Source organism: Parasteatoda tepidariorum, chromosome 4 (genome assembly GCF_982258835.1).
Source record: "Parasteatoda tepidariorum strain Cologne lab strain chromosome 4, Ptep-v5.0, whole genome shotgun sequence".
In the NCBI taxonomy this organism is placed as follows: domain Eukaryota; kingdom Metazoa; phylum Arthropoda; class Arachnida; order Araneae; family Theridiidae; genus Parasteatoda; species Parasteatoda tepidariorum.
Genome location: NC_141758.1, coordinates 62,608,253 through 62,634,690, shown reverse-complemented (window position 1 = coordinate 62,634,690; position 26,438 = coordinate 62,608,253). Strand labels below are relative to the sequence as shown.

At 27.5% G+C, this 26,438-nt stretch overlaps 2 protein-coding genes across 4 annotated transcripts in view; one reads left to right on the top strand and one right to left on the bottom strand.

The window, feature by feature from the left end:
- The window catches only part of Rtel1 (Regulator of telomere elongation helicase 1), a 58,802-nt gene extending 52,684 nt beyond the window's left edge, over nucleotides 1–6,118 (bottom strand). For 2 of the 3 annotated variants that reach the window (XR_015433095.1, XM_087161233.1), the window contains exons 1-4: nucleotides 5,870–6,118; nucleotides 4,043–4,250; nucleotides 2,765–2,849; nucleotides 2,449–2,673 (exon numbers count right to left, since the gene is read on the bottom strand). Coding sequence is in view for 2 of the 3 variants with exons in the window: in XM_087161233.1 (XP_087017359.1) it covers nucleotides 2,449–2,673; nucleotides 2,765–2,849; nucleotides 4,043–4,250; nucleotides 5,870–5,971 (620 nt within the window). In the remaining variant the exon portion in view is untranslated. Of the gene's footprint in view, nucleotides 1–2,448; nucleotides 2,674–2,764; nucleotides 2,850–4,042; nucleotides 4,264–5,869 lie in introns of all 3 variants that reach the window. The other variant, XM_087161234.1, reaches the window with a different exon arrangement.
- A 168-nt stretch (nucleotides 6,119–6,286) lies between these two features.
- PH4alphaEFB (prolyl 4-hydroxylase subunit alpha-1) lies at nucleotides 6,287–25,757 on the top strand. The gene is made up of 13 exons (XM_016058605.5): nucleotides 6,287–6,817; nucleotides 9,454–9,605; nucleotides 12,732–12,902; nucleotides 13,788–13,948; nucleotides 15,131–15,182; nucleotides 16,119–16,315; nucleotides 17,807–17,980; nucleotides 18,723–18,793; nucleotides 19,432–19,585; nucleotides 20,669–20,734; nucleotides 20,819–20,887; nucleotides 22,156–22,252; nucleotides 24,011–25,757. The coding sequence occupies exons 1-13, from the start codon at nucleotides 6,630–6,632 to the stop codon at nucleotides 24,079–24,081; spliced, it is 1,623 nt and encodes a 540-aa protein (XP_015914091.1). The 5' UTR covers nucleotides 6,287–6,629; the 3' UTR covers nucleotides 24,082–25,757.
- The last annotated feature ends 681 nt before the right edge of the window (nucleotides 25,758–26,438 follow it).

The window sequence follows — 26,438 nt, the reverse complement described above, 5'->3', positions numbered from 1 at the left end:
AAAACTTTTGCAAAAAACCGATCAATGGTTGCTTGAGTTGCACTATTTAAAATTAACTTTTCAACATCATTTGAGAGTTTATAGAAGTTTTTATAGTTTTTGATATTTCCTCCTCTTTGTTCTAAAGCTTGCCGCAATACAATAAGTGCTTTTCTGACTTCCGTTGAAGATGGCACTCATGAGTTTATTTCATCTTCTGAGTCTGATTCTTCCATATCTTGATTGGAAATAACTTTGCAATTTTTGATGTCAGTAACAATTTCAGAAATTTTTCTCCTGATGTTTGTAGGTTATCGTCAATAGCTACGTAACATGAAAAATTCTCGTCCATTTCATTTTCTTCATTGCTGAGCATTTCTTCGAAACAGTTATCAGCTCCATCACCAGTGAATCCACACTTTTTAAAGCAATTCGATATTGTTTGGGTTGAAACAATGTCCCATGAGTTACGAATCAAATGCATTGATTCCAAAATCGTAAGGGATTTCGATAGTTTGTTTGTAGTTAAGGGTTCCGAAGAGCTGTCACAGTCTATGTCACTAATGATTTTTTGAACAACCATTTTTCTGTAATGAAACTTGAATGATCTTATGATTCCCTGGTCAAGGGGTTGAATAATAGCTGTAGTGTTCGGTGGCAAAAACACTAATTTAATGTTTTTCAAACTCAAGTCCTCATCAGCAGGGTGCGCAGAACAATTGTCTAAAAGTAAGACGACCTTTTCATTTTTCAGCTCCTTGTCCCATTCAACAAGAAATTTTGTGAAGATGTTGGATGTCATCCATGCGTTATAGCTGTTGGCATAACTGGTGGGCAGGTGTTTTACTCCTTTAAAACATCGAGGTTTTAAACTCTTTCCTATCACTAAAGGGTTTTTTTCTCACAGTTCCTGTCATGTTGCATGTTAGCAGCACGGTTAGTCTTTCCTTCATTTTTTTACATCCACCAGTCGATTCATTTTTAAACAGCAGTGTGTGTTCAGGAAGTGCTCGGAAAAGAAAAATAATCCTGTTTCATCTGTGTTGAAAATTTGCTCAGGTTTATAGTCTTTGATGAGTGTTGGCCACACGTCGTTTACCCAATTGGCAGCAGAGCTAAAATCAGCATCTTGCTTTTCACCATGCAATTTACGATAGACAATGTTGTTGCGTTCTTTCCATCGGGTTAGCCACCTATCTGTAGTTTTAAAATCAGAATCACCAAATAAGTTAGCCAAGTCCTGTGCTTTGTGAAATAAAATTCCACGGGAAATTGGAATTCTTCGTTCGCGTGCATTTTTGAACCATTCTAACAGAGCCATTTCAATTTCCTCCGATTTTCCTTTCTTGACAGATTTCCATTCTTTTTTATTTCTTCAGAAATATTTATCCTTTGTTTCAGAATGTTGAAAAGAGCAGTTTGGGAAATCCTTAATTTAATTGAAGCTTCGAGTTGACTACATTTAGGAAGCTTATCTTAGTTTTGCAACACTTCGAATTTATCTTTAAGACTCAAATCCTTCCTTTTCGGCATGCTGATAAAATTTAGCACCAAACGAACTTAAAAATGATATGTGCTCTTACTCTAACTATAATTTACTCAAATGGCTTAAATAACATGGAACATGCGCACAGACAGTTTTTGGAAATCTATTCATGTTCTCTGTTAAGATAGATATCAAAAGAAACTTCTCTCCCTGCTATGGTTCATTCAATAAAAAGTAAGATAAGAATTCAACCCCCTGTTGAGTGAGATAGGTTTCTCCAAACTTCATTCAAGTCAAGGAATTGACATTGTTAAATTGATTTCTATGAACTCGCCGCTTACCATCCACATTTTTCCTTAACTCTTACACTATGTATATCACAGGAAAGTGCTAACCACACCTGTTTCACAGGTTTGTGAGTAACTGTTGCTTCTTCTAAAATAATCCTTAAACTTCGAAAAAATAAAATTTTATAAATAAGAACAAAAAAAGCTGAAATATCGCACTTTTGATTTATTATGTAGTCAAAATTTTGATTTTAGAAAGCGGCGGTGTTGATTTTATTAAAGGATGTTTTTAACATGTATTAATATTGTAACGATTCGGGTCTTGCCGATTTGATTTTATGAAGCGGCTGATTTTATTATCCGGTGATTTTATTAGCGGCGGGCACTGTAATAAGTAAGAAAAACCGGAAGAGCCTTGTTGTGAATAGAACCAGATGGTAAAGTCTACTTGGGATGGCCTTGGTCTGTAATAGGCTGTGGTACCTTGAAAGACGTTAGATTAGGCTGATTTTTTACAATAATCTCTGTCTGACTATATTGAGGTTGCAGACAAATTTGAATTTATGAAGATATCTGTAGATTTATTCCTTAAATTCTGCTACCAGATGCGAATTAGGTCAAGAATGTCAGTTAATAGGTTATTTTAAATAGAATTTAATATAAATAACATGGATAGTAAAAAAGTAAACAACTTACGTATGTTTTTTTCCTAATGTCATTAGGTCCTCTATATCTAAAACAGCAGAATCTTGGTAATCCGTTTGAGATAAAATCTTTTCCTCAAAGTTTAAATAAAATGGGCAGCTTTTATTGCTGATTTTTGCTCGACACATATACAGCTTAGCAGTGTGGTTTGGAGCTTTAGAAACTTCAGGATGAAGGCATAACTGATCTCGAGAACCAAGAACAACTGACTTAATACTTGAGAGGAAAAAACAGCAATAAATATTTAATGACTAAAAATACAAAAACATGCAAAAAATGTGAAAAATAACTAATTATATATTCTTACTGCCTGTAATTACTTCGTTTCAATTCTTGAACTGCTTGTGAAATTTGAGAATGTGTTCTTGAGCTATATATAATTCTTTGTGACACTAAAGTAAAAAATATCTTTTAATTTTTCTATATAAAATATTAGATGCATATTCATAAATAACTATAAAATAGAGTTCATAAATATCCTAATTTATAAGTATAAAATCTCAAGTGCATTACTAACAAAATTTTTGCATTGTACTTACTTTTATCTTCTTTTTTAATGTTATACAGTACTCTGCAGGGGTCTATTCAGATATTTTGTAAAAGAAACTATTTTTGAAAAATTGTGAAAAAACTACTCATAATTTGTGAATATAAAATAAGCGTTAAGTCACATTCTTTCTACCAGGGTCCTGCTTTTGTGAATTTGTGCAAATATTTTTCCTGTTATTGTGAATTGGTCCTGTTATTACAAAAATTGCTAAAAATCTTTTCAAGAAGTTTTTAAATTGTAAATAGATACAAGATTATGCTTAACAATTGTTGCTAGTAAATTAAATATGCAACATACAATTATTTGGTATTATTTGGTATTTAGCCTATACTGCTCAATGCAGAATATTCATTTCTGACGAATATTGGAAATAAAATGACTCACATTTTTAATAATTTCAATTGACATATTTTAACTAACACGACTTAGTTATGTATCACTTTTAATGTGTTACGCATTAAGTAAACTTAAACAATTCTTAAATTTATAATATTTTACTTAAAAAATTGCCAGAAATTAATTTTTATTTACATAATATTCGATTAATTAATTTTATGAATAAATATAAATTGATCAATTATTTATTTACAAAAAACAAAATTATCATTTAATATCAATAAGAATGTGCGCACGATGTTTGTAAAGGTATAAATATTTTCTTAGAATACTCTACATTTGGAATTTAAACTTGGGGAAACTTGGAAAACTTCTTCTTTCTTTTTTATTCCCGGGGAAGAGATTATTCCAGTAACAAAACAATAATGAAGATAAAAAAAGTTGTCAAGGGTCCAATTAAAAGATAAACTATTTTGTGAAGGGTCAGTTTTCATGGAAAGATATTTTGTGAAGGGTCCGTTAACAGACCCAAAATTCTTCTAAGCAGACCCCTGCTCTGAAATTATTTTTTTTCCCTTTGGTAACAAATTATTTTTTATAGCTCAAGTTCTTGATATGGAGGTTTGATTGTATTTAAACTTACTAAAAACATTTTAGCAAATAATAAGATAACTAAAATTATAATTGCTAAATTCTTACTAAAGTTAGGGCCTGCATTCCAAGCACCAGTCAATCCATCTAATACACTTTTTAAATCACCAAGCATACTATTATTTCCCTGGCTAGAATTTTGTATAATAGACAATTGCTGTTGAGCTTTCCTACTTTCAAGCCAAGCTAGAGATGAACAAAGTAAACTTAATGTTTTCCCGGTACCAGTTGGACTCTCTAAAATTCCATTGACGCCCTAAAATTAAAACCTTAAATATAAAAATTGGAACATAATTACTACAATGAACATTATTTTAGAATTTCAAAAAACAAAATAAATTATTTTAAGAACATGAATGAGTAAAACTAGTTACTTATAGTTGATACTATAATTGGAAAAAAATGATCTGAAGCTGTCAATAAATTATCTATTCCATATTATGCACATCAGGGGTCTGTCCAGGCCAAATTCATGACCGTTAAACAGTACCTTCACAAATTCAACTTTAGGAAACACAAAATACTTTTTCTTAAAATTTTATTTTTGTATCCCATAGAAATCCATATTTTTGTGTTGATTTTTTAATATAACTTTTAATTTTCACAAAAAATTTCAAAATTTTCACAAACTAGGTACCTCTTAGAAAAACCTAGACAGATCCCTATATCTTCTACAGGGATATTATATCATTGAGTACAAATCTATAGAAGCCATTTCAATGCATTGATTTTTTAATTGCATCTATTTCAAATCACAAGAATCCGAATCTTGATAAGTAATTTGATAAGTAATCAAGAGAACAAGTATCACAATATTTAGTTTCTTTAAATAGCATGGAAACGAATTGTGGTGTATAATTTAAAAATCATGTGAATATGAATAACGATGTGTTATTTGTAAATGAAACATCATTGATTTTGGTACTTGGAGATCGCGCAATTGATTTGCAAAATGAGATTTATTTGTGAAATGCAATTTTTAAGTCATTTTTCAGGTCTAGGCAGAATAATCACCAAGTGTTGGCAATTACCGGGAATCGGACCACAAGAAACAATGTAAAAAAATCACAGACAAGGACCAATTCAGATGGTATAACTCGTAGCCACCCCCAGGCAAACCTCCACAGGTTTTTTTTTTTTTTTTTTTTTTAATTTTCCAGTTTGCAATAAACTTGGCGATTGTAGTTGGCATGGCAGATCACAATACGGAAATATCTCCCATTTTTCTACATATGTATTGTTTTTTTAACAAGTATTATTCCTGTTCACACTTGAACTTGTTTTTAAAGTCTCAGAATCGGCTGCGTAGCATGATCTGCCAAAACTACAATCGCAAGGCACCAAATTGATTTTAAAAGGGGAAAATGTTTTTTTAAAAAAACGTGTAAAGGTTTGCCCAAGGGTGGCCTTGAGTTATACTCTTCGAGTTAATCCCTTAATACGTTTTTTTTTTTTTAGTTTCTTGAGGCCACTGACAATAATCGCCAAGATTTAGCGATCATTCTGCCACCAATCACGATACGGAAATCTTTCCATTTTTCGAATAATTTTATAAAACAAAACTTGGTAAACAAATAGTTTTTACATATTCGAATATTGAAGGGGCCGTTTTAAAGAATTAATACGGAAATATCCTAAAATAGGAAAATAAACCCAGAATCACACATCGCCTAAATTATTACAAACTTTCTTTAAGAAAAACAATCGATTATAAATGTTTTTAACTTTATGTTTCATTGAAATTTTAGTGTCTTTAAAATTGTTTATAAGCAAAAATTTAAAACAGCCACATTTGATGAGAAACAAAATAAAATAATTTAATTGAAAGCAAAAGAAATAACTTTATTAATATACAAGCACATTTTGTATATTTACCTTTTGTAAGCACTCGATTACTTTTTTCATATATTCTTCTTGAACTGGATATGGTTGACAAGGAAATAATACTTGAATTCCATTGATGGTACACTGTGCCATCGTATTTCTTTATTTTTACAAATATTTATAAGTATAACCAGTCGAAAAATTAACAAAAAATTAAAAATTTGTATAACTTCATTTAAACCGTGCAGACGAGCTCGTCGTAATAAATAAATATGCTCGATTGCTGCCATTCTTCAAAATATTTTTCTTTATTTAAATTGAATAAGATTTGTAAATTTCGGGTGAAAAATAAAATAAATTATGGTGACTGAAATAATAAATAGCTCTTTCCTTAGCATGTGATATATTTTTCTTTTTATTTAATTTTATTTCGAAGCCTGATCAGCATTTAATATTCTCTCCCCCCACCCCGTTTTTTTAGCAGTAGACACAGCACAGATGTTTTCCATTAAACGCGAGATGGGAACAACTTTCTCTGGTTTATGAATTTGTGCTAATTTTTTTCGTTTTATTTCCGCAGGGATTATTTATCTAGTTCACAAATGTGATAAACCGGCAGATATATTTTTTAATACACGATCTTTTAGTTTATTGCTGCTGATCTTTCCCATTTCATATTATAAGTTCATTTCACCTACTTGCTGTTTATGTTTCCTTCCTGTCAAAATTCACACGCTTTCGTCTAGAATATTATCTCCTTCTCAAAAAACAATTTCTCCTACTCAGCTGGGAAAAATCGCCCTAAATTAAAATGCTATTAAATTCATCAAGAGTTTGTTTCATTGCTTTAAGTACATGTGTTTTGTTTAATTTCATTTCTACTGAACTTTTTACTGCTATTGTTGATTTAGAAAAGCTTCTTTATACTGAAGGTGAAGTTATAAAAACTATTGAAAGATACATAGAAGCTGAAGAAAAAAGGCTCCAAGAAATTAAGAAGTTAGTATTAAATATTACTTTAAAAGTAATTTTTTCCTCTTTCTAATGGCTTTTATATAATTGATTTAAGACTGGAATTAGTAATTTAGATGCTTTTATCTACATTTGGGACAAACTAGCGATCAATAATCAATTAGATGATTCAATGTTAACTTTATGGTTTATTATTTTTTTAGCAATGTATCCAAGATGATTTTTGAAGCACAAAAAGTTCGAAAATTCAGTAATTGATCTGTAATAGCATCAGTTTACGTAATTTTTATATTTCTCTATATTTTAATGCAATAGTTTAGTAGTTAGAACACGCATTTAGATATAATTTCTCCTTTCTCACTTTTTTTTTAATTTGAATTTCTTATTTTTTCTACCCATTTAAAATTTTTGCGATGTCTCATTTTATGTTTTACTGAAAAGTTTGATATGTTTCTAATGCTAATATATTTTGATGAAACTTAGCCATTTATGTACATTTCTGAAAGTAATCTTAAAGTTTCAGTATTAGCTGTTTTTTCCTTCTCTCTAACCTCTGCTCTAACCTTCAAGACTGCCATAACATGTCAAAACTGATTTACTTAACTGAACATTGTCTTCTATAATTATTTATTCATTTATTATTCATTTTAAGCTGCATTCATTTTAATGTTATTAAATATTGTTCTAATTTTAATTTACACTTATAAAATTTTTTATATATTTTAACTAGCTAGAAAAGTTTCTTTTACACATTTTTTTAGTATATTGTGTCAAAATTAATGTAAAATAGATTATTTAGGGTGATCCGGGGTAATTCACGATCACTCTGTTTCTGGGGTAAATAATGATCACCTAAGAGTTATTTAAAAAAAAAAAAAATTTAAATTTGAGACATGGACAAGAATGCTTGTACACTTTACTAAAGTATAACTACATTTACTTAATGATTGTTTTTTGTTTAATCTAACAAAATAAGTATCGTTTAAGATGCTTTCTGAATTTTCCATTTCAAAGAAGGATTTCAAAATGTGCACATTTCTGCAAACATCCCCCTCCTTCTCTTAATAAATATTTTGAGTTACTTTCTTTTTCTTTGATATTAAAATAGTGTAGGCTTTTCTTTAATTGTTTCACATCTACTGTAAACATTATAATTGATTATAGGAAACTATATCAAATGTTGCCCCCTACAGATGGGGTGATTATTGATCACTGGGGTAATTCCTGATCATTGTCATTTCTTCTTATAAATAGTATAAAAATCGTTAATAAATAGTTAATTGTCTTTTCTTAAATAACAGTTCATATTTATTAAGTGGAACAACTATAAAATATATTTTAACTATAATCTCAAAATTTGTTTTTAACTGTATACAAGACAAATGTGTTCTGATATGCACCATTTCTAGCTTGACTTCTATCTTAATTTTATGTGTGTACATTGTTAGAATAATTTTTAAGTTGATAAATTAACCTAATATAAATATGGTGGGAAATTATAAGCCTAAAAAGGATATTAAGCTTCTAGAAAGCAAAAATAGTGGATTTCTTTTAATGATTGAAAGTGAAAATTTTAGTGTGAGAGCTGCTGCCAGAGCTGAAGTGTTAATCTTTATTCCTGATTTTAAATAAAACGTTTTATTAACTGCATAAACATATCTTTTTGGTTTATTTGTTTGATCTTAATGTCTTATTTGTTTATTGCCATTGTATAATTATTTTTAAACAGCCCATTTACTATAAAAATTGGTGATCAGTAATTACCCCAGAAATGATCAAGAGAAGGGGTAATTCCTGATCACTAAAAATTTAAAATCTTTTAAATTCTAATTAGATTTTCAAGCAAAAAGACGTAGCATAGGACTCATCTCATATAGCCTCAAACTTCTAGTAAATATTAAAATTCTATCTTGAATTGTTTTTAAACAAAATAGATGTTTGCATATTTTGATCAGGAATTACCCCAGGTCACCCTATTTCAAATGCCATGAACTTAGGCATTTATTAATTTTTATCTTAGTGTTTTAACATTTCAAGATATTTTCAAAAGTACTTTTTTTCAGAAAGTTAAAAGTAAAGTTTGGAAAAAAAATGAAAACCCGCACTTTTAAAAATTACTCATTATTGCTATCACTCAGTTTAGCTTATTACTCACTGTATGAATGTTTTTCAAAACTGGAATATATTATATTTTTATTCAAATGTTAGGTACTGCATAATGTGTAGAAAGAATATTATTTTTTTTTAGAGTTTATCCAACTTCATATTTTCAATGTTTGAAAAGTATTAACATAAACTTGTTGTTACTAATACAAATTTGTTAGACTCATAGAAGCCCTGACTTGAAGTTAAACTAATTCTAATTTTATTATTTTAAATACATACATTAATTTCAAGTCTGTGTTTTATACAATATTTTATCTTTGTGTTGTTACTAGCGTAATTTCCTGACTTAATTTATTTCAAATATCATATGATTTTATCTCTACCGTGATTCTTGTTATTATAAACTTATTTTCTCTGTATGTGTTGGGACATTTTGTAAATGTCATTCAGTTTGTTTTTATTTACATTCAACTCTTACAATCATAAAACTTTTTCTAAGTGTATGTATATAAAGTAGATTTCCTATGCATATATTCCTTAATTATTTTCTTATCTAGATTAAAAGATGAATATGGCAGACTCCACCAAGTTGCTAGTGTTGATTCACAATCTTTTCTTGGAAACCCTATTAATGCCTTTTTACTTGTCAAGAGACTAAGCACTGATTGGAAAACAGCTGAATCTTTAATGCTAAAAAATGCTGGAAAAGGTATTTTTTAATTAAGGTCTACATTTCATTTAGAAAATTTTTTGAATATTAAATTTTCTCTAATCGTCGTTGAACAGCCCATTCAATTTTTGGGTTTACCACTGCTAATGTTCAACTATGAAGCCAGGGTTGGGTTTTTGACGTCAAAAAGTGGTTTTTGACATGACAAGGGTATAATACTGGTTTAAACCGTCAAAAACCCGTCAAAAATGTCAAAAACTGAAGTTTGCCAAGAAAATATATAAACTTCAAAACTACCAACAGTTGCCATGCATTATATTGAAATTTAATTATACTATAGGTAATCAGCAGGTTTTAAAATATTTTTTAATTAAAATTAAGGTAAAATAACAGATTTAAAATCTCAGAAATTTATATTCAAATGCATGTGCAAAAAAATTTTGCAAAAAAATTTTTTAAATATTTATATTTAAAATTTTTTTTTCTTCTTTTTGATACTTAAGAAAATTAAAAGTTTATTATTATGAATTTTTGACATATAAGGAACATATAACTAATATTTATAAGGAACTTACAAGTTATGTTGTATAAATACAAACTTGATACAAGTGTATAAAATTTTCTTTTAATGTTATACCGAATATCTTTATTATCCAGTATGTTAATTTGAATTTAAAAGTAGTTATATTTATGAATAATGATAAATATAATTCATATTGTTTATTATATTTATTTATAATTATTACACTTATCATTTTAAAACAATTTTTATCTCTTAATTTTTTTTTCGCCACTTGTATTAAGAATACAAATAATGCATATCTTGAAAGCAAGAAGTAATTATTCAAAAGCTGAATATTTAGATATTCAACAAAACTATATCATATTCAGCAAAATGAAATTCACAAGTCTTTGGATAAACTAAATTTTCAGCATAGTAAATGAATAGGCTGAATATACTGTAAATCGACACTAACTTCTCTGTGTATTTAACAGAAAGCACTTAAATTTGTATTAGCACTTAGATTTAATAAAAGATAAAGAAAAGATAAGAGTTTTTAAAGCACTTAGATTTAAAAGAATATTAAAAAGATTTTTCTTTAAAAGAAGATGTCAAATAAACAAAACTGCTAATGTTTATCTTTAAAAATGTCTAATTTTTAGTATAATCTATACTATACACTAAATTTGGTTATAAATAAATTTCTTAATAATATCACTGCAGATTTTCAATAACACATGAAAATGAATATACATAATATTACAAAAGATGAGAGTTTTCAAAAGTACAAGATTTTGGTAACTATTCAAAATATAAGTGTTTCTTCAAAATTTAAAATTTATTTTTTCTAGAACATATTTAGAAACAATATCCTTTAAAAAATACATAAATTTTATGTATTAATTAAATTTCACATATGAATATAGGTTTTTGACATTTTCGACATTTTTGACAGTGAGGTTTTTGACGTGACGGTTTAAACCATGGTTTAAACTGTCAAAAACTGTCACATGTCAAAAACCTGCCAACCCTGTATGAAGCCTTGTAATTTTGAACCCAATCCAGAAGACAAGGGAACTCCTGGATCGAGTATTGGGAGAAATTTGCCTTCGTGTAGGACTTTTTTGATGGAGCTAACTCGCATTTGCGTTACATGGAGAGGAAGACCATGAGAACCTCCCATGGTTAGCCTGAGGGCAAGGGGACTCTAACCCATGATCCGTCTACCACTGAGGATATTTCACATCAGCACTGTGGTTAGTGCAAGCCGGATGCGGAATTTGTATCGACTGGGATTCGAACCGGGTTCACCTCTATCCCCTAAGCCAGTGTTTCCCAAAGTGTGGTGCGCGTACCCCCAGGGGTACGAGAACAGTTTAGCGGGGGTACGCTTTCTCATCCGAAATATCTTGCAACAAACGAAAATTTCAAAAAATTTTATTCAAAAACAAAGCTAGTCATGAAACTTTACGATTACGTATTTTCTATTGGCTATTTTTTGCTGAGATGGCGATAATTAGTGGTGTCAACAGCCAGTTGTGATTTTTAACTTTTGTGAAATTTTTTTACAGAGAAAAATACATTCATTTTTCTATTAGTGGTACGCAGCGTTACGAGAAATTTAGAAAGGGTACACAAAAGTCAGAAGTTTGGGAAACACTGCCCTAAGCCATCACGGCTCTTGAATATTAAATTAAAAAGTGAAAGGTATATAGATAATAGATGAAATCATATTTCACGGGCATGAAATCTTATTTTAACTAATACACACCTAACCATGGCCAAGCACCTAGTCCCGATTTTCAGGATTCTATCTTATAATGGCCATGGCTAGAATGCCTTAAAATTTTTCACTTTTGTTAAACATCAAGGACATTGTCTAATCAGGCACCCGTCTCCCCAAAATTTTATACCACTTCCAAGGAGATGACTTTCAACCAGGACAGATTTAATATGCACTTTGGTGCTTAGCGTATGTATGCAAATTGTTTTGTCAGCAGCCAGGATCGATCTAACGACCACTCAGCTCTCCTCCAGCAGTGCCTTAATCAACTACACTATCAAAGCACCCTTTAAATAATACATTGCTACAAGTAAAATTATAAGTAACTACTATAAAGTGTTATTGATGTCTAATCATTTCCATTTGTACTTTGAATTTTATTAATTTAAATCTAGAATAAATTTGTTGATTAAGCAGCAATAAATCTGTTTTTTATGTAGCAATATATTTTCTAAATATCTATAACTATTTGTATTCTACATTTATATCAAAAATATCTTGAATAGTCTAATCAAGAAGATTACGTTACTCAAAGTTACGTTAATTTTTTTCTTGCATTCAGGGTTCTGGAAAATTTAGACATAATTTGTGAAAAATTAAAAATTATATTAAAAAATCAACACAAAAATATGGACTTATCGTTTCTTATGGGATACAAAAATAAAATGTTAAGAAAAAGTATTTTGTGAAACTACAGTATTTCCTAAAGTTGAATTTGTGAAGGTAACACTAAACGTTAGTAAATTTGGCCTTGACAGACCCCTGGTATTCTTCTATATTTATGTCTAGAAAATTTAGCATTTTACATTAAATATACAAATGTACTTCTTTTTTCCATACTTTTTTATAATTTAATTTTTTATTTTGAAATTTTTTTCAGATATGATTGAAAATATGACACAAACTAGAGAGGATTTGAAATTTCCTGAAGAGGAGGATTTAACTGGAGCAGCAGAAGCACTACTTAGACTACAAGATACTTATAAACTAGATACTTCAACTCTTGCACGAGGACAAATATCTGGAACAAAGCCATCAAATGAATTAACTGGTAAGGAGTTAACTATAGTTTTATTGTAGATTTATATATATCTTCAATTTCTAAAATCATCTATCATAGAGTGCAAAAATCTTAATTATAATATTCATTTTAAGTTTAACAAATATTGTGTAAAAACTAATCCTGCTATTAATGGTGTGATATATCTAATTTTTTGTGATTAGCTTCAGATTCATTTTTTTTTTTTTTTTATCAAAATCTTTTAAAATTACTTTTATTTAATTGAAGTATGACTAATAAAGTTAAAGTATATATTCTGCTACTTCTGGAAATAAACTTCCAACTAAAACATTGACAGTTTTGAAAACCTTTTTGACCAAAATCTTTTTAAATCGCTTTTATTTAATTGAAAAATAACTAAAATAATTTATATGTTTTGCTAGTATGTACTAGAAAGAAACTTCCTACTAAAATATTGACAGTTACGCGACCATCTAAAATCTGGCATCATTTTGGAAATTTATAATATAAAAGAAAAATTACAATCCAATGATAAGTGAGATGGATTTCAGTTTTTATGTAATGTAAAATGTTCCCAAAGTCTGAAATTATATGGTAAGGGGGCTCAAAAACTGAGTTTGTCCTTGGGCGTTGTAAACCCTAGATACACCTCTGATAATTATTTTTAATTTTTCTAGTACTAATTTTTCTATTTCTAAAACACCCATATAGTAAGATTTATACAAAATAATATATAAACATTAATAAAAGTCTAAATAAATATGTATCTAAATGTTGCAGTACCTGCAACATTTTATTATTCCTTTTATTTTTCCAACATACTTATGACTTTTAACAATGGGAATTTAAATTTTCATTAGTTTAGCATATTTACTTATTTTAATTACATTTTTATTTAATTTTTTTAACATCTAGCAAATGACTGCTTTGAACTTGGTCGTCAGTCTTACAACAGTGGTGATCATTACCATACTATTCTATGGATGCAAGAAGCTCTTGATAGAGTGGATGAAGAAACTAACAAAACAGCTGACAAAGCTGAGATATTGGAATATCTTGCTTTTTCAACTTTCATGGTAAATATCATACTATATGACTCTTAAATGTGTTTTGCACCATTTTTATTATTTTTTCAGTTTTATATATTCTTTTCACATATGTAGAACCTTTTTTATGTTAAAGAACAATGAAACTTAGAACAATACTTTTAAAAAGGGATTTATGAAAAAATTGACATAGACTGCCCAGGGTATAATAATTAAACATAGCAAACGGAATAAATACTCGCAGTGTTACACTATTTGATAAATATCGTAAATAATTATTATTATAGGTTCCCATAACTAATAGTCATTTTACATGTTAGCTATAGCCTTAGCTATTTGTTTTAAAATGCAATTATTTATTTAACGAAAAATTGTTATGGACAAAATATTATGCACCTTACTAAATACAAAATTTGTTGCATTTAGTTTTAATAATGCAGATTTTTATGTTACTGATTTTATTGCTGATTTTTACGTTTTACGTTAATATACTCCAAGAAATATAAACAGAAGGATTTTTTATTGATAGTTCTACGTGTAGAGAAAAGAGAGAGTTGGTGAACCTATTTTGTACTGTTTTATCATTATTATTTTTTGCCGTTTTTATATATATATATATATTTAAATTTCTTGTTAAAAAAACTTTTCTTTTTTGTGAGAAGAAAGTATTTATATTTAAATGTTTGCTTATTAAATCAGTGTAAAAAAAAATACAAGGTTCAGAGTATATATTTTCCCATTTGAAGATCTATATAGCACAAGTCTATAAACCTCAATTCTCTATAAATCACATTAATTTAGGTCTAAACTATGAAAATCACCTTTTAGAAATTTCTGAAATTAAGCAAGATATACAGGCTGCATGAAAAAATTATTTGTGGAGAGGTTACACTCTCTGCAGCTAACCAAAATTTATAATTTTTTTTTTTTTTTTTTTTTAAATGTCCAAATTTTTTTGTGTTTTAAAATAATTATTTCAAAATATAAATAGTTATTTTAAAGAATTTAAATATAATCTGTCCCAGATGTGTATATGTGGTATCAATAGTATGTGAAATGGCATATAACACAATGCCTCGTGTTTTAGGCTTTGCTTTATAAAGGTCTTGTATTGTATTAATCTTGTATTATTTTAAATTGTATTATTTTATTTATAATAAGTTTGAAATAATAAATTTTTTAAATAAATTGTTTCTGTTGTTGTTATTGTAGCAAGGAAATACACGCCATGCATTGAAGCTTACAATTGATTTACTTGAACTTGGTATGTTATTTTAATATCACTCTTAGAGTGTCTTAATGTTGGATTAAAACTTTTTATGCTTATAATTATTATTGTTGAGTTTATTAATTATTATTATTAATATTATCTATGAGTTTTTTGCAACTAAATTATTCTATGTTTAATATTTTAATATTCTATGTTTTAATAGTCTATATTTAATATGTTATTTTAATAATCTGTGTTTAATATTTTACATTAATAATTATCAAATTTCTGATGCATTTAGCTTTGCTTGAATTTATTTTAAATTTGCTTGATTTTATATAAAAAAATCATTAAAACTAACATTTGAAATGTTCAAGATTTATGTATGTGCACTAGTTAATTAGGTTTTGGTATTTGATATGTGAAACCTATCTGCATATTTTCTCAAAGCAAAGGTAGAAAAAAAATCCTGAACTTTTCTTTTATTCAAATGTTGAACTTTTAAAAGCAAAGTTTCTCTTAATTGAGAGTTTTGCATAATTGTATCTTAAGTAGGTTTGCACAAAATTACATCTTGGTTTAATTATTTTACTGAAATTGAGTTTAGTTATTTTTTTAAAATTAATTTAAGGAATTTCTCTTAAGAATTTGAAATAACTGCAGCTGTGCTTTATTCATCTTATTTTACTTCAATTCACATCACCTATTCTTTTAAAGTTTTATATAAAAAGGTATAGTGACCCTAATATTATAGTTAAAGAACTATTAAAATATTATAATCAAAACTGAAATAGTATTATACTGAAGATTATATATTGTATTATACTACTAATCATATTAAATTTGAACTATTATTTTAATAGTTACCTCTAAATAATTGTACTGGCCATTTTAAGTTTTTTCCGGCTTTTTTCTGCCGTCTTAGAACAAATGAGTTAGTTCTGGAAGAAATCCGAACCATGATTCTAAGATAGTTTTTATTTCTTACAGTACCTGACCATCCTCGAGCAAGGGGAAACAAAGCTTACTATGAAGATGCAATTAAAAATGCTGCTCACACAAAAAGAGGTGATGACGGGGATGTTCAGTTAGATGGGGATGTTAATTATTCTGAATCTTCTAATGCTGATTCAGAAATATCAGAAAGAGAACAATACGAACAGTTATGCAGATCTGAATCCGTTTCAGTACGTTTATTTTTTATTGTTTTTGAGACAATGATAATGCTATGTTAAATGACAAAATAAAATCAACATTATAGTCCAAATTTTGTAAAAACATTCAATTCAGCGTTGTTTTGTTTCATAAAGGTTTAGTTGAAAGATACTGAGAAACCTATCTACTGTGAAAGAGGAATGAAGTATGATTTTGCTTAGGTAAAAGTTACTCAGAAGTTAGATTATAGAATGGAAATTAAAAAAGTACATGTCCTATCAAAGTTATAATAAATCTTGTAATCAAAGTTTTTACCACTTTCTGAATAGCTAGAGGGCTCAAGTTTTAGCTGGAGTTCTGTACTGAATGCCAATATTAATTTCAATGGTTTTCTGATCACTTCAAGTAGAATTTATTATTTACATAAAAATTACCAACTAATCAAGATTTTGACTACTTTTCAACTAAAAATGCTCTAATTTTCATTGGAGCTCTGTCCTGAATAACAATGCAGGTTTTAATCATTACCCAATCTCTGCAAGCAAAATTTATAGCCAATTAAAGGTTTGGCCACTTTCCAATATAGTAAAAATAATGATATTAAAAAGTTTATTTAGAGTCATGTTTTCTAGTGAATTAAAATGGCAAGGAAATAATTCTAATTTTGTTACACTTAACCCCTTAATGATCAGTTAATTTTCAAGAAAACGGTCATAAAAGTGCCTATTTTTTTATACACGAATATCATACACGTATTTGCTTAGTGCTGACATCTAGTTTAAAATAAACTAACTATCTACAATTACCTTAAAAGTATCCTGGTACTGCCATCTGGTGTGCAAAATGAGAAATAAAATGTTTTCCCGGCAAAAGAAATAAATTAGTTTTATTCTTATTGGAACGTTACTACTGAGCACTCCTGTCCAGGAATATCGCGGGAGCGAGAAATAGAGGGCGAAACCTCATCCTGTCATTTTCATGGGAGCGAGAAGGAAAGGGTTAAAGTTTAAAAAATGAGACTTATCACTTTCTCCAGATATGTCATCTGAAATTCCTGCACATATTTTGGAAGTATATTTAATAACTTTTTCACCAAATACAATTTTTTTGCATGTAAATGATTCTGTTGTAAAATTAAATGTTTCGGAACATATTTTCCCTTAGATATCCTTGTATCAGTTCAAATAATCAGGAGTATACTGTATTTCGTCCTTGAAACCAGTTGTTGACCCATTAAAACAAAACAAATAAAAATTATTAAAAACCTTTTGTAGTTTTTTAAAAAATATAAATTTCTTATTTGAATCAATATGAGGTTTTGTATAATAAAGATGTTTTGTTTTTAAAAACTTAGTACTATTTGATGAAAATACTTAGTTTTATAAAACGAACTTATAGCTTATCCAATGTATTTTAAATGTCGTTTTTTTTTCTAAATTTTTATTTGCTTTGTAATAAATTTTAAATTATCTATTATTCAATTATATTGTTCTGTGTTGTTAATACATCTTAAACATCTATAGAATCTTGCTAAAAGCAAAGATCTCAAGTGTGAACTTATCACGAATGGACATCCATATTATTTACTTCAACCTGTTCGAAAAGAAACGGTATTTAAAGCTCCAAACATAGTTATTTTACATGATGTCGCTACAGATAAAGAAATGGAAATAGTTAAACACTTAGCTCAACCAAGAGTAAGTACAATCGTTTGTCAATTTAAATGTTTTTCTAATTTAATTTGTTTTAAAATTCATTTTTATCTTTAAAAAATATTTGCATAGTTCAATTTCAGATCAGTAAACTGAAATATGGGTAAAATTATTTTATCATTATGCATTAATTAAAAATAATTTTCCTACTTATTATTTTTTGTGCTTCGTTTTTTTTCCTTGTCATATTTTAATTGTTTTAGTTCTTTAATTTCATAATTAAACACTATTTTCCATTAACTTATTTGTATTTTTATATAAATTCGATAAATGAATCTAGCATGATTTTTGTGTATTATGGAAAACTTCAGCTGTTTAAAGATAATGTTTATGTTATTGATATTCTTTAGATCTAGATTATCAAGCTTTTTGATATAATATTTCTTTTTTTCTCAAAACCTTTATTAAAGTGCAATAAAATATGGGAACTGTACTTGTAAAGTAGCAAAAAGTTGTGTTAAATTGCTTCTTAATTATTCTATTTTTTTTTTTTTTTTTTTTTTTTTTTTGTATTTAAACAAAACTACAACAACAACGTACAAAACATATCAGACATCATATTTTGGTGCTATTCTGTTTTTAAATTAAAGTTAACAACATTCTAAGGATTCTGCTCTGAGTTTTTATAGATTGGTCACCACTCTTTACTGTTTTGAGTTATAGTTTTCATCTAAATTATTATTTCAGCACTAATTTTTCATTTAAATTTTTATTTTATTTTTTTCAGCTGAAACGTGCAACAGTGCAAAACTCTAAATCTGGACAGTTGGAATATGCCAGTTATCGAATTAGTAAAAGGTACAAGTACCTTATAATTAATTCTCTTAATATTTTTTTTAAATTTTTTCTTTAACTGAGTCAAAATATTTTCATTTAGACTTTTAGTAATTTAGATTATTGTAGATAAATTTTTAAGAGTTTCCTATCCTTAAAAAATAACTTTTAATAAAAACAATAGTTGTCATAAAACAGTTTGTTTAATTTGCCTCCTTTGCATTAGTATCACTGTTTAATTTCATTATAATTAGTAGGTAGTGATGTTTGTTGTGTATAAATGATAACCATTTCCAGTTTTTGTATTATTAACTGTCTTCTATAGATTATTATTTTAACTGCCAAATTGGTGGGGAAAAACTTTTATTCTAAAATAATTATAAATATTTCTCTGAATTAATGACATACCATTGTACTATCTGTTAAATTCTCTTAAGAAGTATGTGCAAAATTTGGAACTAATACAGAGCTTGCATAAAAAGATGACCTAAAATAAGTTAAAAATGTATTCCTTGTATATTTAATTATTTAAAAAATTAAAATCTCCTCAGGAACATTTTATGTTTTGGGAAATCTGTTAGTAATTTTCCAACCTATTTTTTCTTCTTGAATTTTTTTTTAATTTAATGTTTTTTTAAGTAATTTCCTTTTTATTTTTACAGTGCCTGGTTGAAAAATGAAGATCATCATGTGGTTGCTAAAGTATCCCAACGAATTGAAGATATAACTGGTTTAACAGTAAAAACAGCTGAAGAGCTTCAAGTTGTGAATTATGGAATTGGTGGTCATTATGAGCCTCATTTTGATTTTGCCAGAGTAAGTGATTGAAATTTTAAAAACGAAATATTTCTTAATTTTCATGTGTCATTAATAATTTTCATATAATAATTTCATGCTCAATCTTTAAGATATGGCTTGATTCATTTAGCGTGCTATTCTAATACATCTGTTATAATATATTGTTCAATACATAAAGAAGACTGGGGTTATTTTATATATATATGCAAGTGGCTTTTATAATAATTGGAGACACACACTTTGTGCTGCTTGACTTACAAATAATTAGCCATTTTCTGCAAACAAAAAGTGCAGGTGAAGTTGGCTTATTTGGTTCTATTAAAAGAATAGGAAAATCAGTGATTCTGCTCAACTTACAACTGCTCAACTTACTTGAAAAATACAGATTCTTAGGATTCATAACTTGCATATTGCATGTTTTCTTTTTCAGCTATTAATAGCAAACAATTGAAAATAAATTTTTTTATAATTAAAGTTGGTGCAATTTTACTGTGTAAACCTTCTGAAGAATTATGCATGTCATGGGACATATCAGAACTTATTTGTCTTGTCATCTCTATGATTTTTAGCACATTTGATGCATTATAGGACATAAATGGACTGGATAATTTTAACTTATAATTTTTCATCTGCTTATATTTAAATGTAGTCTAATTTCATCATTATGGCATCCACTTCTGCTTAAAGGAAACACTACTTTATGTGTAACATTTCCTCCATCTTTATTTTCAGAATCAAGGAAAGACTATGTTCAAAACTGGCCTGGTATTCTCTATCCGAACAGTCTTGACATTTTCTTTGCATCCATAACACTAGTGTTTCTTAAGGTTACAGACCATTTTTTAGTATACACTAGTCCGGTACTGCCAATACACTTCTACAATTAAAGAAGAATAAATTATCCAAAAAATAGGTTTTGGCTAAAGAAATTTTCAAGCAATCGTCAACTTTTCAGAATGACATACATAAAATATTCAAGATTTTATTGGTTTCATATGTGTGTTGAATTAACTAAAATCTTTTATAAAGTTGAATATAAATTTATAATAAATTTATTTCTATTACTGATTTGAAAGAAACATTATTTTTGCTTCATTTTAGAGAGAAGAAAAAAATGCCTTTCAAAGTCTAGGAACTGGGAATAGAATTGCAACTTGGCTTCTTTATGTAAGTTTTATTTTAATTTTAAACTATATATTTCTTAATTTTTAAAAAATCTGTAAAAATAATTTTTTTTTTTTTGAAATACAGATGAGTGATGTTGATGCTGGAGGAGCGACTGTGTTCCCTCAAATTGGAGTGACTCTACGACCAAAAAAGGTAATATAAATTGATTTGTTAGTTTGTTCAATGCTTTTAATTTATAGTTAATAATGAAAAGGCCTTGGGTAAAACAGAGATAAGAAAACTTTTTCAAAGGTGACATTTTGTTACATCATACTGTTCCTTAATATTGTTCCCAGATGGGTGTCTTTTTAATTTGCAGAATTATCACCAGAGAGCAGCAGAGTACACAGATATATATAGATTACATATATATCTGTTACTAGATATATACTAGATAATCTGATCTTATTACCATTGTAGATATTGTATTTTTCAATTAAATCGCTGTCCGGAAAAATTTGAAAATTTTGACTTATAATTATGATGCCTTAAACTCTTTAATTATCATGAATGTAATATGTTTCTAACATGAATTTTAATTACGAAGTTGGATAATTACAGCATTTTAAATAGAATATCAAATGATGAAATAATTACAGTATGCAATGTTTTTATTTTCTCCTTAATTTTAAAACTTAATTTTCTTTTCCAAATCTTGTCCGAGATTACGAAGATAGAATTTTATTTTATTCTGGTTATCTATAAGTATATTACTTTATTGTATTTAAGCTTTTTTAATGAAATACGAAAAGAAAAAAAAAACTTTCCCTTCATGTATGAACTAAACGTTACAAGTAAAAAATATTTCTAATATTTAGTGGAATAAATAAGGCCTGGTAGCTGAGTGGTAATGCTTTGGGCTCTCATGTCACAGGTCTGGGGTTCTATCCTTGAACTGAGCAAGGTCAACTCGGACTTTAACCTCTTCAGTAGGTCGATAAATTGAGTACCAAGTATGTTTAGGGAATAAACATTGAGAGTTCTGTATTCAGCAGACCACCCAACTAGAACATAAGCTCCAGCACCCCAGTGCCCAAGGTGAAAAAACTGGATTGGGGACAGTAGGCTTTGGCCCTTCATGGGCTGTCGTGATACTCAGTTTAGTTTAGTAGTGGAATGAATGTGTTAATACTTTATTTTTTTAATAGATAGAATTTATTTTATTTAAAAATATTTTTAAAAAATTTTCAACCTCAATTACTATGAATACATGTATCTTTAATAAAATGTTGCAAAGTAATTTTGAAAGTGTCATAAAGCTTTTGAAAGAAAAATATTATTTAGTAGGATATTTTCAAAATATTTTATCTGTCTGTTTCTTTGTTTTTCCTTTAAAAAAGAAACTAAAATTTGTATTTATATAAAACTTATTTCATCATTTCTTATAAAGCTTAAAATTGCCTTTTTTCTTTATTTTTAAGGGAGCTGCTGCATTCTGGCATAATCTTCATAAAAATGGGGAAGGAGATATGCTGACTAGACATGCAGCTTGCCCTGTACTTGCTGGCTCAAAATGGGGTGAGTAAAACATATATTATTTGCTCTAACTATTAGTTTAATCATTTAAACCATTATTCTTAAGAACAGTAAAGCCGTCAAACATTACTCCCTTGTAGGATTATGTAAATTTGACTGGTATTAAGAGGTGGCAACTGTTCAGAGTTATCAATTAATTGATTTTTGCTCAAGAAATAAAAATTGATAAATCACAAACCTAGAGGCAAAACCCTCTAGTAGACACTGCAGATTATTTTTCGAAGCTTAAAAATGAAATAAAATGAGGAAAATTTTTGAGATTTCTTTTTTAAATATCTCTAAACTTGTTTCTTAGAATAATTTTAAAAAGTTGAATTGAGAGAACATTGTCAAGAACAAAAAGTAAAAAGAAAAACAAAAAAACTGTTACTTGATTACAGGCTTAATTGTATTGTGTTTTATTCCCATTTTTTTTTTAATATCATTGTATAAATTCAATTTTAATATAAAAATAACATGAATTTTTTGTGTATGATTACCTTATATTTGTAAATTTTTCTATGTGTATGTAAGATTTACCTAAATTTTTGCAATAGTCTTCGCTTGACTCCGTTGAGATCATAGACAAATTTAGATTTATGAAGATAGTAGACAAATTTAGATTTATGCAGATTCACTCCATAATTTCAACGACCAGGATCGCAAACATTATCAAACTTCAAAATTGTAAAATGAGACATAAATATGTAGTTAACTTATTCACTATTTCCTTTCATAAAATTAAGATTTGCAGAAATCAGTTATAATACTTGATAATGTAAAGAGTTTTGCCGCTTGCACAAATACCCTCCCCTCCAGACCATGATTGACGTAGGATTTTGGTGATGTTTTACAATTGCTAAGGTGCTTGAGACATCTATAGACCGGATCCTTTTTTTTCTGGAATTTATGAGTTTGATGAATGGTAAAGAGCTTCTAATCCGTGAGAAAAAATCTCTCCAGACGCTGACTTTCGACCCATTGCTGAAAATTTCAATAAGCTTTTACACCTTTTCATCCCTGTAAAAAGCAGTCATTTTAAAACTATTTGTAATATTTTGTTAGTTTTGTAATATTTTGTTTTGTTATTTTTGATAAAGTTATATCAAAACCTGTTTTGTTACACTATAAAGAAAATTTTTTAAAGTACTTTTTTATCAAGACATGTGCACAAAATTTTAAAAATAAATCATTTTCGTAATTTTTTACAGGATCATTTTACCTTAATTTATCAAATTTAATTTTAACATTTTTACAGAATGTTTCAAAAATAACAGAATTTAAAAATATATGAAAAGGAAAGAAATACTTCTTTGGATTACTGATTTTTGCTTAGAAAACTAGGTCTTTGTAACTTATATTCTAGCTTCTTTCTCTCCAAGTTTTATCATTAGTTACAAAATCGGCCAATAGATAAGGCTGCTGACTGAAAAATCTTTTGCATATTGTTTTCTGATAATTATCATGTCATTTGCTTGAATTTTATAAGGAGTCTTATTTTGTGGTTAGAATCCACTGCCTTGTTAGTGCCAATGGTGTTTATTTTAAAAACATTATTTTTAAGTTTGCTCTGTTAGCAGTATCATCTTTTGATAAACTCTCTGTACTAATTTTGAAATTTGTTGAATGTTAGTTTTCTGATTTTTGTTATCAAAATGTACCTATTTCCTTTTTTACATTGGTTTTTAAAATTGCAATGAATTTTTTTGACATCCTACACTTTTATACCTGTTTTTAACTTGTACTGATATTAAATTTCAGTTTCGAATAAATGGTTGCATGAACGAGGACAAGAGTTTCGAAGACCATGTGGCTTGCATGAAAATGACTAGTACTTAAATATTTTCTTTTTATATTTTTGAGTTGGATTTTGCTTCATCAATTATTAATGCATTTTATCCTAGTTAATTTGTATATGTTTTTGACAAGAGTTAATCACCACTCTTTTTAATAGTGCCAAAATAAAATTTGCAAAAAAATTATAAAATATTTATTTAAAAATATCTTCTCTTTTATAGCTTTATTTTACTGCTCTTCTTGTTGCTTTTAGTTTAATAATGGTGCCATGTGATGTTTGTAATTTTTAAAAGATTTTGTGACATTGCTCCTCGTGTGTATTGCTTGAACTTTAAGTTCAATTACTGCATTGTGCCAATATTTATCAAAGCTAAGCGAGCATTATTGTTGGAATTGATTTTTATTGTAAGAACCCATTTGCAATAACTATATTTTTGTTATCCTATTTTAATGTTTATTCTTGTTTGTTTGTCAACCTTTATTGCAGAGTCGATAAAAATGATTTTCTATTTCCTTAAAACATACACATTTCTTTTATTTAACAGCAGAACTCAATTTTTTTTTCTGTTGATTTTCTTAGCAATCAGTTTTACAAACTGGTAAATGTAGCTCTTTATTATGATGTTATGTTTTAAATTGTGAACTTTAGTGTGTATTTATTTCTATTTTTTCATGATTATTATTTTTAAAGTTATAAATATGCAGTGTGTAACTGAAATTTGTGGATAATATAAAAAAACATTTTCTTCAACTAAACGTTTTACTTACTTGATATTTCGTTGAGTTATTTAGTTGTTTTGTTATGTTGTATGAATTATATTTTTTTAAACAGCAACAACTGATTGAATTAGGTATAAATTCTTTAACGAAGAATTCTTTTAAAACTAAAAGATTTTAGCTATTCCTTTTTTTTTTTAAATATTTTTAATTGCCATAATTAGCTGTGATTAAAAGGTATAAAAATTTTTCTTCCATTCAAAAATGCCAGAAAGTACAGATTCATTGTAGTTAAAAATTTATCAGTTGGATAATTTCTTAGAACTATTTTTCTCTATTCTTGATTTTCTACTTAATTTTAATGTTTAATCTACTTAATATAATCTTTTTTATATGTTACAAATAAAATTCTTTGTGTATTAGTCTGAAACAAGTAAAAAAAAAACTTTTTTATTTCTTTTCCACTATGTAGATTGATTTGAATAAGAAGATTCATGTGAATTAATTTGACTTATCCAATTTTGATAATTTATCTTCGACTGTTGTATTATAACATTTTTATTTTTTAACTAGAAATCTGCACAATTAAGAATAAAAATATGAGGGTTGAAATAAAATTTTATTAATATCTCATTAATATTCATGAGATTTTTTTATACTATTTAAGTTGGAATTGGGCTCAAGCTCTTTGAATACTGCAGAGTTGAACATTTAAAAAACTGTTCCCATAGCTCCGATTAAAATAACTGTTACTTTTCATTTCATTCATCACTATATGTGAAATTCATTGTTAAAAGATTAGTAAAAATTATCTAATTTTTAAAAAAAACTGGGAAATGCTGACTTCTCAAATTTTAGAAGTATGGGGTATTTTAGTAAAAATTGCCCTTTTATTCCTCAGGACTATAAATTCAATAAATAGCGAGTTTATAAATGAATTGTACTTTTTTAAATTCTTTTTAATTGAAGCTTATTATTAAAAAAACAAACAAAATTATATAAAACAAACAAAAATATCTAAGCAAAACGTATGAAGAGAGCTTCTAAACAAAGTTGAATTGTTGGCTCTTTTGTAATTTTCTCTGGCATTTCTTTTTCTTTTTTTTTTTTATTTCAAACAAAGTTGTTTGTTTTTACTATAAAACCTGCTCAAGTTGTTTCTAATTCTCTTATTATTGTTTTATCTCTAAAATTTGTTAAAAACCAATAATTACCATATACATGAAAATAAATTCAAAAGTTGATAAATGTAATTTTGTTTTTTTAATTTTTAAATGTCAAAATCCAACTATTTTTAATAACAAAATGTATTCATTTTTTTATTAAGCTATTTGTTTTGAAACCAATATTTGCATTGCTCTAAACTATCTTTGTTTTGTATTCATAAATTGTGTTCAAACTTAAAAATCATTTAATAATATAAAAAGTTTGTAGATCAAACTTGTTGTTTATGTACTGAATGTTGTGATATTTCTTTTAACTATATCAATATGGTTTGTGTTCAAGACAGTAAAATTTATGTATGATTAGTTAGATGTAACTTAGTTTTATGAAGTATTTAAGCATGGTTAAGGTATAGAATTAAAAATTTAATTCCAACTCCTAATTATCTTTAATAATTATTAAAAATTCTGAATCTTCAACTAAGAATTTATATTTGAAACATTTATTTTGT

What these genes read in the sequence shown, in the direction of transcription:
- PH4alphaEFB (XM_016058605.5), top strand. Translation starts at nt 6,630, where the DNA reads ATGCTATTAAATTCATCAAGAGTTTGTTTCATTGCTTTAAGTACATGT. An exon ending in TGACTCTACGACCAAAAAAG is followed by an intron (nt 20,888 to 22,155) that starts GTAATATAAATT and finishes TTTATTTTTAAG; the next exon opens with GGAGCTGCTGCATTCTGGCA. An exon ending in ACTTGCTGGCTCAAAATGGG is followed by an intron (nt 22,253 to 24,010) that starts GTGAGTAAAACA and finishes ATTAAATTTCAG; the next exon opens with TTTCGAATAAATGGTTGCAT.